Source organism: Chionomys nivalis, chromosome 1 (assembly GCF_950005125.1).
Source record: "Chionomys nivalis chromosome 1, mChiNiv1.1, whole genome shotgun sequence".
Classification (NCBI taxonomy): domain Eukaryota; kingdom Metazoa; phylum Chordata; class Mammalia; order Rodentia; family Cricetidae; genus Chionomys; species Chionomys nivalis.
The window spans coordinates 149,962,441-149,980,015 of NC_080086.1; the positions used below are offsets into that span (position 1 = coordinate 149,962,441).

General features: G+C 44.3%; 1 protein-coding gene across 1 annotated transcript in view; it reads left to right on the forward strand.

The window, feature by feature from the left end:
- Positions 1–3,484: 3,484 nt before the first annotated feature.
- Positions 3,485–17,575, forward strand: part of Galntl5 (polypeptide N-acetylgalactosaminyltransferase like 5) — a 35,708-nt gene continuing 21,617 nt past the window's right edge. Inside the window, exons 1-5 of the mRNA XM_057789083.1 lie at positions 3,485–3,692; positions 7,054–7,171; positions 11,978–12,144; positions 15,549–15,671; positions 16,942–17,191. Coding sequence (XP_057645066.1) covers positions 3,485–3,692; positions 7,054–7,171; positions 11,978–12,144; positions 15,549–15,671; positions 16,942–17,191 — 866 coding nt within the window. The remainder of the gene's footprint in view (positions 3,693–7,053; positions 7,172–11,977; positions 12,145–15,548; positions 15,672–16,941; positions 17,192–17,575) is intronic.

Here is a 17,575-nt window from a genome sequence, read left to right on the forward strand (position 1 = left end):
ACAGCCAGAACTACAAGGTCAAGGCGTTGGCCGGGTGCCTTCCACTTAAAGCCTCTCTTCTTGACTCACAAATGCCCCCCTTCTTGACAAACCCTCACGTGTCCTTTCTGCTGTACATGTTTCTTGGCTATCTTATAAAGTCACCAGTCCTACAGGATCAGGACCCATCCTATGAGTTCATTTAACCTTAATCACCTCCCTAAAGGGGTTTAAAATTAAAAGATTAAAAATGACTTTTTTCACCGGGTGGTGGTGGCACATGCCTTTAATTCCAGCGCTCCGGAGGCAGAGGCAGGTGGATTTCTGTGAGTTCGAGGCCAGCATGGTATACAAGAGCTAGTTCCAGAACAGGCTCGAAAGCTACAGAGAAACCCTGTCTTGAAAAAACTAAAATAAATAAATAAATAAATAAAAATAATAAAAATGACTCCTTTCACAAAAATGATCACATTGTGGTTAATGATCTGACATAATTTTGAAGAGTTATGGTTCAGTCCATATCAATATTCCATTCCAATTGCAAGACAGAACAAACAAGCTACTAGACAGTCTGAGTATTGGAGCAGGCATCTGCGGGGAACCAGATTTGTGGGGAGCTCTAGAGCAGTGGTTCTCAACCTATGGGTGACAACCCCTTTGCTGGTTGCATATTAGATATCCTGCATATCAGATATTAACAATTCATAAACTGTAATTCTAAATTACATTTATGAAGTGGCAATGAATAATTTTACAGCTGGGGGTCACCATCACATGAAGAACTGTGTAAAAGGAGGGTTAAGAACTACTGCCTAGAGCCTCAGCATATTCGTCTTCCCCCTGGGCCCAGCTTCTCCTCCTAGAGCAGTCCCTCTTCTCCCACTTCAGCCACAGCAGCCTTGCTATCATGTGACTGCATGTGTGTGAGTGTGTGCATGCGTGTGTGCGAGTGTGCACGTGTGTATATGTGTGCGCACATGCATGTGCACGCGCGCGTGTGTGCTCGTGTGCATGCATATGCAAGTGTGCATGCGCGTGTGTGTGCATGAGTGTGCGTGCGTGTGTGTGTGCATGTGTGTGTGTTGTGGTAAGGCTTGAAGACTCTGTGTAGCACTTATATCACACACCCAGATGTTTTAAATGTCTCTCAATTCCAATGTGAGCTGTGCCTCTGTAATTCATTTATCCTGCCTGGGCTTTTCGGTGCACTGAGGTGAAGAAAGCCCCCTGCTGATTACACATGTGTGACTTAGCAAGGCCCTGCCACTCCTATTCCTGAGCTGCTCCAGCAGCAGCTCAACCTGTTTCTGCTTCACGGCCCTCACATTTCCCACTCAGGCTGTGAAATCCTGCCTCCTTCCAAATTGTGAGCACATAGCCAATAGCTTTGTCTTGAAAGTACTGTAAAAATCTCATGTGCCTCGCCGGGCGGTGGTGGCGCACGCCTTTAATCCCAGCACTCGGGAGGCAGAGGCAGGCGGATCTCTGTGAGTTCGAGGGCAGCCTGGTCTACAAGAGCTAGTTCCAGGACAGGCACCAAAAGCTACGGAGAAACCATGTCTCAAAAAATCAAAAAAAAAAAAAATCTCATGTGCCTCAAATGTGGTTCAGTTGGGAGACTGTTTTTCTAGCATACACAAACCCCTGGATTTGGTCTCCAGTACCATATAAAAGTGGGCATGGTAACCCATACCTGTAATCTCAGCACTCAGGAGAATCAAAAAAGCTCAAGGTCATCCTTGGCTACAAAGTGAGTTTAAGGTCAATCTGGGCTATGGGAGACCCTGCCTAAAGCAAAACAAAACAATATAATAATAATAATAATAATAATAATAATAATAAACCCTCACTTGCATTCATGGCTCCCAGCCTATTCTAACAAGGGTGTTTAGCTTTGTTTTTATTCACAGTGAGTCAAGAGGAAGATACAGACACATGCATGGAGACCGCTGACATTGAAAGAAAGCTCTTACTAGACAGCATCGTAAATGCTCCACATGCACCACCAGCTCTGCTGGTCTGAGTCTCTGCCATGCGTGCGGCAGAGCTTTTCAGGAGCTAGAACTAAGAATGCAGCAGGCTCTGCATTTTCCTCCTGGCAGGCTGGAGCTGCTGGACACTGCACATCATCTGCTCACAGGTTCTACAAGCATCTGCTGCATATCAGTGACCATAAGCAGGAACACTAACCATGTTCTGCAAAATACACGATGTTCTGCTTGCTCCTCCTTCCCTCCCTCCCTACCTCCCTCCCTCCCTCCCTCCCTCCCTCCCTCCCTCCCTCCCCCCCTCTCTCTCCCCATGTGAGGTGCACATGCATGTGAGTACACATGTGTTTTGAGGCCTGAAGCCAATGCTGGGAATCCTTCCTTGATTCTTTCCTCCTTTATCCCTTGAGACAGGGTCTCTTACTGAACCTGAAGTTCAACAATTGTCTAGGCTAGCTGGCCAGAGAGCTCCGGGGCTTGCTCTCTCTGCCCTCTTTAATACTGGGGTCACAAGCACATACTGCTCTGTTTGGCTTTTTATGTGGGCTCTGGAGATTGAAACTCAGGTCTGATTGTCAGCTTCCCACCCGCTCTGCTCTCTTCCTGCTCATCACTATGGTTTTAAAATCCACTTGCTGACAGCTCTAACTGACTGATTTCACCATTGAAAGGACAGTCTCAGCTGGGCAGTGGTGCTGCTTGTCTTTAATCCCAGCACTCAGGAGGTACAGGCAGGTGGATCTCTGTGAGTTCAAGGCCAGCCTGGGCTACAAAGCGAGTTCCAGGACAGACAGGGCTGGAAGGAAAGAAGGAAAGGAAGGAAGGAAGGAAGGAAGGAAGGAAGGAAGGAAGGAAGGAAGGAAGGAAGGAAGGAAGGAAGGAAGAGAGGGAGGGAAGGAGGGAGGGAGGGAGGGAGGGAGGGAGGGAGGGAGGGAGGGAAGAGAAAGAAAGAAAGAAAAAGAAAGGACAGTCTCACAGCAGTTCTGCTGAGAAAAGCTTCACTGGCATCTGACTAGGAGTGCCAATGGAGACACTCAGGGTCGGCGTTCGTGTCTCTGGTTAAAACCCAGACCAATGAGTCTTTTTATGGTCCCCTCAACAGTGGGCCACGGTGCTCATGCCTCAGCTGTCCTCTTAGCACGTGACATCACATGCTTTTACACTGCAGTCTCTCCAGGTGGCTTGGGCGGGGTGAAAGATTGATAATGCTCTTTTGTGTTATTGCTTCCTGTCCTTGCGCTCTCTGCTCAGGGGTAGGGCGATGACTTTAAATTATGCCGCCTGTTTCATACTGACCCATCTGGATGGTGATCCTATGGATATATGTGTGAAGAATTTTTGTGACAGAAAAGAGGTAAACTTCTGTATTCAAAAAGTAGTGAAATGATTGTTTCTAAAACACTGAAAACGGAACTTAAGCTGCATGGAGAAGTCAAACACCACTGAGTTGTCTGACACAGCTTCTCTCACAACGCTCTCCTCTAGGACAACTGGAATTTAAAAACATGAACTCCACAATGAAGAACATCATAGCTCAGTGTGTCGTCTGTGGATCCCTGGCCATCGGGCTCTGGACAGCTCTGTTAATTGCCTATTTCCACTATGATCAAGAGAACGAACAGCTGAGGAAAACACAGGAACTCATAAGGGCTAATTCACTTAGAAAAAGTGTGCACCAGCAAAATCATGTCTCAAAGAAAACTCCCAAACAGAACACTTCTAATGGTAAGTCTGATGCAGATGAACCTGGAAAACCAGAATTATAACCAGGAACAAACTGATTTCTTTCTGTTAACTACTTTCAACATATCACAGAGTCAATATTTGGAAGGATAAGAGAATGCCCCCTTTAGGGTAATTTAACTTTTGAGCTATAAAATATTTCATATATCGATATATTATATACACAGAACTCAATAGGGTATATACACATGCATACGCTAACTCTTAATTTCTCATTTTTATGTAGTTTGCTATATTGGTTTCAGGCAGCTTTCTGTTTTCCACATAAGTGAATTTCAAAAGATGCCATAGAAATGTCACCCCTGGCCGGGCGGTGGTGGCGCACTCCTTTAATCCCAGCACTTGGGAGGCAGAGGCAGGCGGATCTCTGTGAGTTCGAGACCAGCCTGGTCTACAAGAGCTAGTTCCAGGACAGGCTCCAAAACCACAGAGAAACCCTGTCTCAAAAAAAAAAAAAAAAAGAAAAAGAAATGTCACCCCTGGTCCTTCCAAACCCAAAGGCAGCCATTGCTTGAATCCACCAGTGTGGTTCCACAGTCTCCGCATGCTGCTGCCCGGCAGTTCTGGTACGGCATAGTAACCGCATTAACACATCTGTAGATGTTCTACGTCAAGACCCTCTTAAAATTTGCTCTCCCCCAACGCTCACTGATAGACGATTTGGGCTTCATGTTTACGCAGGTTACCTAATGTAACAAAATCAGCCCCCCAAAATGAAGAGAACAATAAAGCGATAATTGATGGTTTCCAAGTCAGATCTGTGTCCTGGGCTCCGCACTGCCCTGGAGCACTGCTGACAGCACCATGGAAGACTATGACATAGAATGGCCCCTCTGCAGCATCCCTACCCCGCGCTCACACTATACCCTCACCCCTGCTTTCTCGCTCCTACTGTAACTCCTGTAGTTATGCCATGGGCCCCTGAGAACCTTTTTCTTTCTAGTTCATCTCTGTTGTTTATAACACACTAATTCCATTGGCCTGACCTCAAGCTTCCAGGGTCTGCCTCCTGTGTAGCTTAACTACTACTTAGAGTCGGCCCGCCTCTTGGAGGACTGTAATCACCATTCCTGTAATTTCCTTTTGGTTAGTTCTTATCATTTCTGTCCCTTAGCTGAGCTGTTCTCCCTTTTCTGTCTGCTTCTGATGCTGCAGTGGTGGCTGCTTTAGCATCCTAGTAAGTCTGGTCCAACTGATTCATCTCAGTGTTGGCGCTTGTTGGTTGTTCCTTTTAAATTCCATTTGGGACTTGGTATGACATTTTCTATTGGATCCTGGACATTAAAAATACTGTGAGACACTGTAGCATGACTTCAAGCAGATCTCCTTCAGGGAGCTGTAGTACATGTGTAAGCAAAATTGAATGGGAGTGCCTGCCACTCACAAAAGCCAGTGAGCGAAGACGGACATTGATGCTTATAACTTTACTTTATTCAGGCCCCAGCAATCTGAAAGAGGATTCAGATGCTAAAAGTCTGTCTTCTATTACATCTCCACTGTGCAGATTACGTAGGTGGGCAGGGACAGAGGCTGTCAATCATTTGGAGCTCAGTCTTGCCATTCTGGTAAAGGTGGTTGAACATATTTTTGAAATTTTTTTATTTCTGTTTTTCATTATCACCTCTTTCCTTCTTCCCTCATTCTATGGATGTCTAGGCTCAAGAAAACAATGGATATACTTGGTTGTTACCGGTATCTTGTACTCCTCCAGAAACATTTGGCCTAGGGCATAATTACCTTAGAACCAACCGGCCCTAAAAAGTGTTTATGTGCTAAGCTAGTAATATATCAGTGCTGATCCCTCCCTTCTGCAATATTGAGTATAAGTGTGTCATACAGTATAGGATGTAGGAATGCTTCTACTGGTCCTTTCTGTCCTCTATTAGAAGAACAGGTAAGTATGTGTGTCCGGCCACCCTCCATTCCAGAAGCCCCTCCCTGTCCCATCTGCCTATAGCGCTATGTGCACACCATCGCGTGGTAAACAGGAGGTATAAGAATTCAAGTCTCTCTCTTGCCGGGCGGTGGTGGCACACGCCTTTAATCCCAGCACTTGGGAGGCAGAGGCAGGCGGATCTCTGTGAGTTCAAGGCCAGCCTGGTCTACAAGAGCAGTTCCAGGACAGACTCCAAAGCTACAGAGAAACCCTGTCTCGAAAAACAAAACAAAACAAAACAAAAAACAATTCAAGTCTCTTGGTTTCCACTTAAACGGAGCACTGACTTTCACAACCTTATCACTGGGCACAGTGTCAGCTAGTTCTGCCATTCCTCCCCTCCTTGTGCCCCACTGACACCAGAGTTAAAAGGTTCAACTGTCCATTAGTCCTCACTGCCACCAGGTTCAAAGAGAAACAGAGTATCAACTATTCTGGTCCTCACTGCTGCCGGACCAAAGTGGACATTTAGCTCCCCACTGGGTCTCCTGAGAGGCGAAGGGAAATAGAAAGCTACCTGGCTCTACCTCCTTGTCATGGGAGGCTGGAGATTCACATTCCACTGACAATACATCAGGGAGACTCAGCATCACCAGTTTTCACCCAGAGAGGCCCTGAAGCTCCTCCCCTACATTCTCCCTACACTACCCTGGAGGGCGATCTGACCAGAGGCAGATTAGGCTGACACCACCAGGTGGGGCAAGATGGATATTGTTACTTGCTTCCTTAGGGTGAGGGTGAGGTGAAAGGTCTCAGGGCAAGTTTTGGAAGGTTTTTTTGTTTTGTTTTGTTTTTGTCACTAGGCTACCCCTTTCCCCAGCTCTGTCTTTGGTTAGGGAATGAGTTTATCTTGGAGGTTGCTGATGATGACTTGTGACTACTTGTGTTTCAGCAGAAGGCTTCTATAACCTCTGTGTGGCATTTACGAAGTGTGTGTGTGTGTGAGAGAGAGAGAGAGAGAGAGAGAGAGAGGGGCAGGGGGGGAGAGCATTCCCTGGACCGCATAATAAAAAGGGGAAAGTAAGCAAGTTGAATGTACTGCCCTCTGCTAGGGGCTTGCTGCAGTGCCTTTCCCTCTATGATGGACTTCTAGAACTGTCTATCAAAACAACCCCTCACTTCTTAAGATGCTTTTGTCAGGATATTTAACACAACAGGAAAGCGATTGATGCAGCTCGGATAGGGCTGAGTGTCTTCCATCTAGAATTAATGACAACATTTACTAAGAAGTCTGCTTTGGGTTATGCAAAGCTCTGGGCTTCCACCTTTAACCTCATCTGTGGGTAGTTGAGAGTCCGGAAAATGACTGTTTCAGAAAAATTCAGGATATGGTTGCTCTTGTTACTTGTGTCAGTGGGCCAGCAGTAAGCTTTTATTTTTGTGACACAAACTACCTTTTTCTTGCAGATACGATTGACTTTTCAGCCCCAGAATTTTACAAAGAATTTAAACAATATGGACTTAATGCTGTTATCAGCAGAAGACTGGGCATCAGGAGAGAGGTGCCAGATTCCAGGGATAAAATGTATGTTTCCCCACTAACCAAGCTTCAATTTTAGCATATTAGAAATCTTGTAGTATAGATTCCTGTTCTTGTGACTTTAAGTCAGACAAGGTCAAGATTCTGATGTCTAATGGTGTGGAGACCACTTTCCCCCTTGGCAGAACATGTTCTAGAGGTTTTGAAGTGTTAAGTAAATCTCTTGAGGGTTTTTACTCAGTCACCAGTGAGGGCTCCTGGCCAAAGCATTAATTCCCAACAGAAACTGCTTTGGATGTCCGCCTATCTTTTCCTTCCTAGTCTGCTTCATTCTCGTGTCTTCTGTTATCTGCGTTTATGTTAATTGTGGTAAAATGAATATAAAGTTGCCATGTTAACAATTTTCTAGTGGACAGTTCAGCAACATTAAGCACGGAGAGTCGTGAGCAACCACAGCACTGCCTGAAGTGAAACTTGCATTCCCCTCTCCCCAGTCCACTTAGAGTCTATGAACTTTACCACCCAGAGACCTCAAAACAGTAAAAGCATACAGAATTTGGCTTTTGGGGTACTGGCTTATTTCATTTAGCACAATGTTCTCGAGGTTCATCTGTTCAGTATCTTGTTCGTTGATGCCTCTTAAATATTATTTAGGTTCTAATCATTTCCTAGAAAAGATTATCAATTCCCATTAGCTGAAAGAAAAATGTTCAAGCTAAGCAAACATACACTCTCTAGTAATGCCATTCCAGGAAATTGGAAAACGGGCCATATTGTGTGATATGTGTGCAACACAAGCAAGTGAAGCCACAACCACTCATGATAGGGCACACTCAACAGATAGAGTGATTGCACGCAATAGCAGAGTGTAACTGAATCATGACAAAAGAAAACAAACTTGGGCTGGAGATGCAGTTCAATTGGAGTGTTTGGCAAATACACGGCCCAGGGTTTATTCCCGGCACCACATAAACCAAGAATGGTGGTGATTGCCTGTAATCTCAGGGTTGGGGTGGAGGCAGGAGAGTCAGAAGTTCAAGGTTAACCTCAACTGTACGTCTCTCTTCCCTCCCCCCCACACAAAAAGAATAAATTTAAATTTCCTTAAACTATAAACATGGTATTAATTTAACTTGAAGGACAATCTTTAAATCAAGTTAAGATTTAACTACCACAAAGATTGATATTTTAATTCCAGTAAATTGTGAATTTCTCCCCATGCTACTATGTCCTCCTAAATCTTATCTAAAATAGTGTAACTGCCTTGGTTCCTTTCTTCCATCACATAATCACTCGATAGGAAAAACAAAGTCGAAATATGCCTGCTTAAACAAGACCTGAACAATGGCACGGGGCGTGTCACCATGGAGAGAAGAAATTAAAACTGGCTTTATCCCTAGGTAAGAACTAAAGGCAACTAACAACTACCAAGAGAATGACAGAATTAGTCTTACCAAGAGATACGCACCCAAAATGGTCATCCAACCCCACGTGGTTTTTATATGCATACACACACACACACACACACACACACACATTACATATATATAGTGCTATGTAATGGAACTCTGGGATTCCCACCCTGGCTCTTCTGTGTGGCCTCCAACCATTTCCCTTCACTAACCACCTTGCTCTTCTACATACCTGAGTTGTCAAGTCCCACTAGAAGTTTCAACTGATGGAAATATGTGATTTGTCCAATAATGGCCAAGCATCATCTCCAGCAGTACTCTGATGGACCTGTTTAGTGTTTTAGCGTGTGTATACACATATATGTGTAGCGCGCCACGGCACCGCCATGTTCTCAGGGTCTGGCACTAAGCCCACTGCCGCCATTTGCTAATTGTCTCTAGTTGGTAAACAACTTCTGTGCACACTCGCCTCTGGCCCAAGAGTGGTTTGATTCCCACCTATCACTTGCTCACAGGATTGCCTCAGTGTGGGCCGAGCCAGTCAAGCAACGACACGTCACAGGCGGACCAGGCGCTGTATATATTCCCCCGTACGGTCGGGCTCGGGGTCTTTTCGCCTCCATCTGAACTTCAGTCTTCTGCGCTCCAATAAAGTACGGTCCAAGAAGAATCCTGTTGTGGTCGTCTTCTCTGCTGGCGGAGTTGCGCGCCACATATATGTGGATATATATATATATATGACTGGCCAGTTGACGTTGGATAACTATTTTGTGTGCATATCTCTGGAGAAGACTAATTCTCCCTCCTGTGTTATTTTCACTCCAGCTGTTCTAGGCCTATCTTTTTATTTATTTTGGTTTTTTGAGACAGGGTTTCTCTGGGTCTATCTTTATTGTGATACATAACTGAATTTCCTATCTTAAAAACTGTATCTATTTAATTTGCATGTGTGTTCACATATACATATGCACATAGTACAGGCTGGTGTGGAGGTCAGAAGCTCTCTTCCTTTGACTACGTGGAGCCCAGGGATCAACGTAGATCATCATGTCCCTCTACCAACGAACCGTCTCACCTGCCTGCGTTGTTAAAGCTAAATAGCATTCTGCTGCGTGCACACACTTAACTCATTCCTCTTCTGATGGGCGCTTTGGTGGTTTCATATCTTGACTACTAGGAATCATGCTGCAGTAGTATGAGAGGCAGGTATCTCTTATCTAGGCTCGACTTACACCTGAGTGGATATCTAAGAGCAGAGTTGTCGGATTCTGTTGTCCTCCGCAATGTTCTCATTATTTTGATAATGTGAGTTGGAATCTCATCCATCTCATAGTTCTAATTTGCATCTCCCTGATGACCGGTGACATTGAATAGTTTTATTTTTAATGTTTTCATTTATTTTACATACCAACCCCAGTCCCCCTTCCTCTACTCCTATTCCCTCCCCCACCTATTGACCATTTGTTTTCTTTTGAAGAAGGTCTGCTAGGGCTTTTTGGGTTTTTTTTTTTTAAAAGACAGTGTCTTGCATATTCCTGATCCTGAGGTCTAACCCAGGGCTAGATGAGCACTCTACTGTGTTATAGCCTCAACACTCTGCTAATTGTTGACTCTAGCAATAAGCAGTCTGACTCTCAATCCCTAGTCAGATGTATGTTGCCAGTAGTTTTGCTGAATCTGGAGGTATCTCTTCACCCTGATGGTAATTTCTTTTGCCACACAGAAGGTTTTCAGTTTGATGTCGTCACATTCTGTTGCTGTGCTCTGGGTGCAGACGGTATGCTTGCGATGCTTGCCGACCACTCCAGATTTTGCCTGGTTGCCACCTCACATGGTTTCCATTCCTTTGAGCATGGTGCCAGCTTCCACTCAGCAGCTGGACTTTCTGTACCACCACCCACTGGACTAACAATGTTGGTTAGGATAAACACTCTTTCAACCCATGTTTATCCTGCAGGTACTCACGCCAAAATTCCTGTTTGACTCATCTGCCCAGTCCCTACTGCCCTGGAACTGTCTGGAAAATATTGCCCTTTTTACACGATTGCAGTGGGAATGGTGATTTCATTCTTTTGACCTCACTTGTATGGCCCCCATTAATTACCTTCAAAGTGGCCTCTGTGCCATTATGAGCCAATGAATTGACAGGAAAAAGAAAGCCCTTCTGATTCATCTTTGAATGCTGGTGTGGTTTTACATACCCTTAATCTTAGCACACAGGACGTCATGGCAGCCTGATCAACATAGCAAGTTCTGGGCCAGCCACAGCTATACGGTTAGTTATGCCTAAAAAACAAAAGCCCAATCACTATTGCAAGAGTGATGGAGATCAGTCCAGATAGCTCTCAGCCTTCTGACTCTGTCATTTCCTTGAGATTCCAGCTGTCTTCTTTTAAGTAGGTCTTGGGAGGTATTTGGGTCACCCTTCTATTTTGCTGATGCTAGTTCCAAACAATAAAACACTAGATCTCAACTCCTGTTTTTCACTTGTATGCACACAAAAATAATATGCCCTTTTGCCAGTCCATCAATTCCACTACAATTCTTGGTCACATCAGGTATCACAGTAAAACCCCCAAAGCAAAGCTAAGCACACGGCACAGTGAATTTACTTTGAAGTTATCTTTCCTTAAATTTAAACCACCATATTTAGAATAGACGCCAATATTTGGATACAATCTGTGCTTAATATTATCTTTAAAATAGACCTAAGATTATTAAAATGGGAAGTCAAGGAAGAGTAATCATAAAGAGGACAATAATTCCAAAGTGTGAGAGGAGTATAAGAATTTAATGGGGTCAGCAAGGTAGCATCTGCACTCCTGAGATTGAAGCTCACGTGGTGGAAGGAGAGGACCGGCTCCTGTGAACTGTACGACCACCTCACGTGCCCACCGTGGCAGGCACATATAACTCCCACCCACCCACACGATAAAATAAGTAAAGGTTAAAAAAATTAAAGAATTTAAGGACAGACAGGAGAAATGGCTCAGAAATCAAGAGAGCTTACTACTTTTCCAGAGGACCAGAGTTTGACTCCCAGCCCCCATGTCAGGTAGCTCACATCTGCCTCTAACTCCAGCTCTGGGGTCTCTGACGCCCTCTTCTGGTCTCCACAGGCACTTGCATATACATGTGTCTGCACACATAGATATAAACATATACACATACATGAAAATAATTTTTAAAAATTTAAGGACATTTTGTTAATTTTTTGTTTTTTTAATGTACTGTTCTAATGTTCACTAAAGAAAGCCAGAGTGAGGATTGGCATTTTCTTTTTTTTTTCTTTTTCTTTTTTTTTTTGGTTTTTTGAGACAGGATTTCTCTGTGGCTTTGGAGCCTGTCCTGGAACTAGCTCTGTAGACCAGGCTGGTCTCGAACTCACAGAGCACTTGAGGCTTTTGGATGACTAATTCTCTCCCTATTTTTCTTGCAGATGTCATCAGAAACACTACCCAGCCTATCTACCCACCGCCAGCATCATCATATGTTTTTATAATGAGGAATTTAACACCTTGCTCCGGACAGTGTCTAGTGTGATGAACCTCACCCCACACCGTTTCCTTGAGGAAATAATTTTGGTTGATGACATGAGTGAAATTGGTGAGACAAACAGTGACAATCATCTACCTGGAAGGTGGCATTCTTCTTGAGTGATACTTGAGATTTATTTTGTTTTGAGGAAATGGTCACATGTAGCCCAGGCTAGGCCCACCTTGAACTCCTGATTCTCTTGCCTCCGCCGTCAAAGTGCTACATTCATGAGCGAGATTCTCCACGCATGGGGGAAACACTTGCATGTTTCACACAGAGGATGTCCCTAGGAGCTGTTGGGGGAGATGCTATACCTGTTGCACCCACTGTGTATGGTGAGAAAGACTGACCCAGGGCCTGGCATGATGTCCGTGAGGTCAGCACAGGGGCGTTGCCTCAACTTTAGGGATCACTTCAGAAAGAAGTGCCATCTAAATGGGAGAGGCACAGATAGGCTGGGGTTGCCCAAATGGCTAGGAAGAAAACATGTTTTAGGTGAAAGAAATGGCACTTTAAAGGCCCAAGATGAGACAAATCAGGGTGAGCATGGGATACTTCAGCATTTTAGGAAGTTTACGCATGAGTGCACAGTTGGAAGGACTAGGAAAAAGGCATACAGCTGGAGTTGTTTAAAAGAGACTACTCATGAAGGGAATTTTTGGAATTTAATCACAAGAACATGGGAAGTTATGGCTATGTAGCTCAGTTGGTGGAGTGTTTGCCTGGCATGTGTAAGGCCTGGGATTCAATCCGTGATGCATAGTCTGGCTGTGGTGGTGGGCCTGGGAGTAGAGGATCAGGTCAAGGTTATCCTTGGCTACAAAGCCAGTTCAAAGTCAATCTGAACTGTATGAGAACATTTTTTTTTTTGATTTTTTTCGAGACAGAGTTTCTCTGTAGCTTTTTTTTTGGTTCCTGTCCTGGAACTAGCTCTTGTAGACCAGGCTGGCCTCGAACTCCCAGAGATCCGCCTGCCTCTGCCTCCCGAGTGCTAGGATTAAAGGCGTGCGCCACCACCGCCCGGCCTGTATGAGAACATTTTAAACAGTTACTTTGTTCAAAAATATGGATGGATGAATATGAAGAGTAAGTCAGGACTTAACATAGGGAGATGACCTAGGAAAGAACTCGAGCCAACTGCAAGTAAGCAATGATTCCTCTATGCTTGCTTCTTACGATAGGATGAAGACATTAGAACAAAAGTCAAGCTACCCCTGCTTAGGCTTTGAAATTGGTTGTCTGTTTACAACTAATTATTAACCTTAGGCAAGCCAGGAGTGCCCTGATAATCATGTCAATATTGGGTAGGTTTCAGACCTGCAAAGTCACCCAACCCACTGGGAGCTAGTCTATGATGAACTTAAAAAGGAAAAGGTATGTTTTTTTTGTTTGTTTGTTTGTTTTTGAGTTTTTTGTTTTGTTTTGTTGTTGGATTTTGGTTTTTTGAGACAGGGTTTTTCTGTAGCTTTGGATCCTGTCCTAGAACTAGCTCTTATAGACTAGGCTGGCCTTGAACTCACAGAGATCCACCAGCCTCTACCATGACAGCCCCGCAGGAAAAAGGTATGTTGAGAAGAAAAGATATTCCAGGAGGGCAGCCCTGTGGGAGTGACACAAGGTTGCTCTGGGTGTGACCCAAGCTAATGTTACTATGGAAGTTATATGATTTGGCCAGGAACCTATCACATGACATTCCCATAGGAGTCATTACTAGCTGAGTCTCTCTTCCCCCAAACTACCTTATCCGCTCAGTAGAGCTGAGATGTCTACAGCTTGCTGCTCAGAAAATCTCAATAAAGCTGGGTGCAGGGTGCAGGTGTACCTGCTGGCCAGAGTTCTGCTTTCTTACAAATCATAAATCCCACACTGGGCATGCAGCTCCAGGAGTGACTGGTCTGCCAGCCTTCCAGCACAGCACCAAGAGTCTCGGGACACGTTGGTCTCTTGTCAGCTTGGCAAAGTGGCTAGAGCAACAAACACTGATCTGAGGCCAGGGTGCCAACAAGACCAGGTTGGTAACAGCGTTCTTTTGGCTTTTTTACATTGATGCTCTTTCGCTCCATCCTCTTTGGATCAAGTGAGGTCTTGAGCCTCTTCCTATAAGCCCCATTCATGGGGACTCCATCCTCATGATCTAATACTTCCCAAGTCCCTACTCCTAGGTGTTATGCATTTGGAGCTGGTGAACAGTTCATGATCTCTATTACCTGCTTACATACACATCTTGCATTTTAGTCCCCTTCAAAGGAGACCAAGAGGTTCACTAGTGGTGGTAGAGCCCCCAGTATGCTGCCAGACCAGTCATCTCTACCGTTCCTTGACATTAGCCTTGGATTCGTGTAGAGCCTCAAACACAGGACACAGAGTGTTGTGTTCCTATGGAACTCAGGATCAAAATATTCCTTACTTTAATTCAGAACGACTTTATCATGAATTATATAACAAATTTTGAACTGAAACCTCTCTTTCCTTAACATGCCCACAAGACAGTGCCCAATGGACTTTCTTAGCTTGAAGGAATGGATGTAGGTGGCTCTTGAACTTGTTTGTTTTGATAATTCACCTTCAAGTCACGCAAAATTGGAAGCAAAATTAATCACAGTACAACTTATGTAATAGTAGTAAAATCAGGTTATACCAAAAGCCTTATAACCTACACGTGTTTCTACTAAATTTTAATAATGATGTAGTAATTTTATTTTATTTATTTATTTATTTTGGTTTTTTGAGACATGGTTTCTCTGTGTAGATTTAGAGTCTGTCCTGGAACTTGCTCTGTAGACCAGGCTAGCCTCAAACTCATGGAAATACGCCTGCCTCTGCCTCCCAGTGCTGGGATTAAGGTGTGCACCTTCACCACCTAGCTTAGTAAATTTTAATAATGATGTGGGGAAGCAGAGATATATCACTAGAAGCACAAAAACTATACAGTTTAGCCGGGCGGTGGTGGCGCACGCCTTTAATCCCAGCACTTGGGAGGCAGAGGCAGGCGGATCTCTGTGAGTTCGAGACCAGCCTGGTCTACAGAGCTAGTTCCAGGACAGGCTCCAAAACCACAGAGAAACCCTGTCTTGAAAAACCAAAAAAAAAAAAAAAAAAAACTATACAGTTTGATTATGAACCATTTTTCTTGTGTATTGGAGGCTAAACAGGGCCACATTAAAATCTGTGCACTAGTAGGTTTTTAGAAATTGGTCGTGCCGGGCAGTGGTGGCATACGCCTTTAATCCCAGCACTTGGAAGGCAGAGGCAGGCCCATCTCTGTGAGTTCCAGGCCAGCCTGATCTATAGAGCAAGTTTCAGGATAGGCTCCAAAGAAGAAACATTGTCTCGGAAAATAAAAAAAAAAAAATTAAAAAAAGAAAGAAAGAAAAAAGGAAGATGGAAGGAAAGGAAGAAATTGGTCATAATGACAATGTTTGAATTTCTATAGTTGCAGTTATAAATTGTCAAGTGTCAAATATTTTTTCCAGATGATTTGAAAGAAAAATTGGACTATCAGCTTGAACTTTTTCGCGGAAAGATTAAATTAGTAAGAAACAAAAAGAGAGAGGGTCTCATTAGATCAAGGATGGTCGGCGCCTCCCGTGCTTCAGGTATGAACATTCTCCCAGGCCGTGAGCCAGAGTGTTAATTACTTCAGGTATGAACATTCTCCCAGGCCGTGAGCCAGAGTGTTAATTACTTTTCTCGTGCTGTCACCAAGTAGGAAAGGGTTCGTGTGGCTCACAGTCTAAGGGGTACACCGCCTGTTTTTGCAAGGAAGACATGGTAGACTTCAGCTGATCCCAGGATCTGAAGCCATATAAAGCAAAGCATAGGATAATAGGAATGGCTGCTTAAGAAGGGCAAATTCCTGTACCTCTCTGCCCCCCCCCCCCCGTTACAGGTGTGAACTAGAGTCCAGACCGCACCCGCTGAGATTTCCAGAGGCGAAAATTAGGCATCATTTCTCAGGTGCCATCACGGTTGTTTGTTTGAGGCAGGCTCTCTCACTGGCTTGGAATTCATAAAGCAGGCTGGCTGCCTGGCTAGCCTACCTTAGGGTGTACACCTGCTTCCAACTCCGAAGTGCCAGGATTGTAAGGAAAGATCACCAGTCCCAGATAGTTTTGCTTTTTTTTCTTTAATGTAAGTAACAGAGATTGAACTTAGACTCTCAGGTTTGTAAGGCAAGCACTTCAATAACTGAGCCACCTCTCCAGTCTCCTGAAAAGATCTTTGAAAATGAAAACTCTTCTCAGATGTACATGCTCCACTAGAGTTTTCTCCAAGCCATCCTCTAACCTCCTAAGAACACTTACAGCATACGGGGTCTCACCTTTTTGGGCACAATAAAACATATATTTCTCATTTCCCTCAATTCACATAAACAATCAATGAATGCGCATTGCATTCAGCTTGCATTTAGACTGAACATATTTCCTCTAGGGCGCATGCTGGCTAGTTTTATGTCAACTTTACAGAAGTATGGAGTCATCGGAGAGGAGGGAGCCTCACTTGAGAAAATGCCAGGGAGCCTCACTTGAGAAAATGCCTCCGTGAGGGCGTTAGGCAAGCCCGTAGAGCATTTTCTTAATTTCTTACTTGTGAATGGCACGACCTCTGAGTGGTGGTCATGGGTTCTGTAGGAGAGCAGGCTGAGCAAACCATGAGAAACAAGCCAGTAAGCAGCTCCCCTGCATCCAGGTCCCTGTCCTGCTTGAGTTCCTTTCCTGACTTCCTTCAGTGACGAACTATGATATGGAAGTGGAAGTGGAAGCCAAATAAATCCTTTTCAAGTTGCTTTTAGTCATGGTTTTTCATCAAAGCAACAGAAAACCTACTAAGTTGAGGACCAATGTTAGTCTGCTCTCGCCTTCACAGGAGACATCCTGGTGTTCTTGGATAGCCACTGTGAGGTGAATACAGTCTGGCTGGAGCCCTTGCTGCATGCCATTGCTAAGGACCACAGAATGGTGGTGTGCCCTGTGATTGATGTCATCGATGACATGACACTGGATTATAGAGCAGCACCTATTGTAAGGGGAGCTTTTGACTGGAACCTGAATTTTAGATGGGACAGCGTTTTCTCATATGAGCTGGATGGCCCAGAAGGACCAAGCAAACCCATCCGGTGAGATTCTTCTTTTTTGGGGGACTGTAGTAAAAACCAATGCTTTATTTTGCCACCCTTTTCTTCCTTTCTTTCTTTTTTTAAAAATATTTATTTATTTATTTATTTATTTATTTATTTATTTATTTATTTATTAGGTATACAATATTCTGTCTGTGTGTATGTCTGCAGGCCAGAAGAGGGCACCAGATCCCTTTACAGATGGTTATGAGCCACCATGTGGTTGCTGGAAATTGAACTCAGGACCTTTGGAAGAGCAGGCAATGCTCTTAACCTCTGAGCCATCTCTCCAGCCCCTCTTTCTCTTTCTCTCTCTCTCTCTTTCTTTTCTTTTCTTTCTTTCTTTCTTTCTTTCTTTCTTCTTCCTCTTCTTCCTCTCTCTTC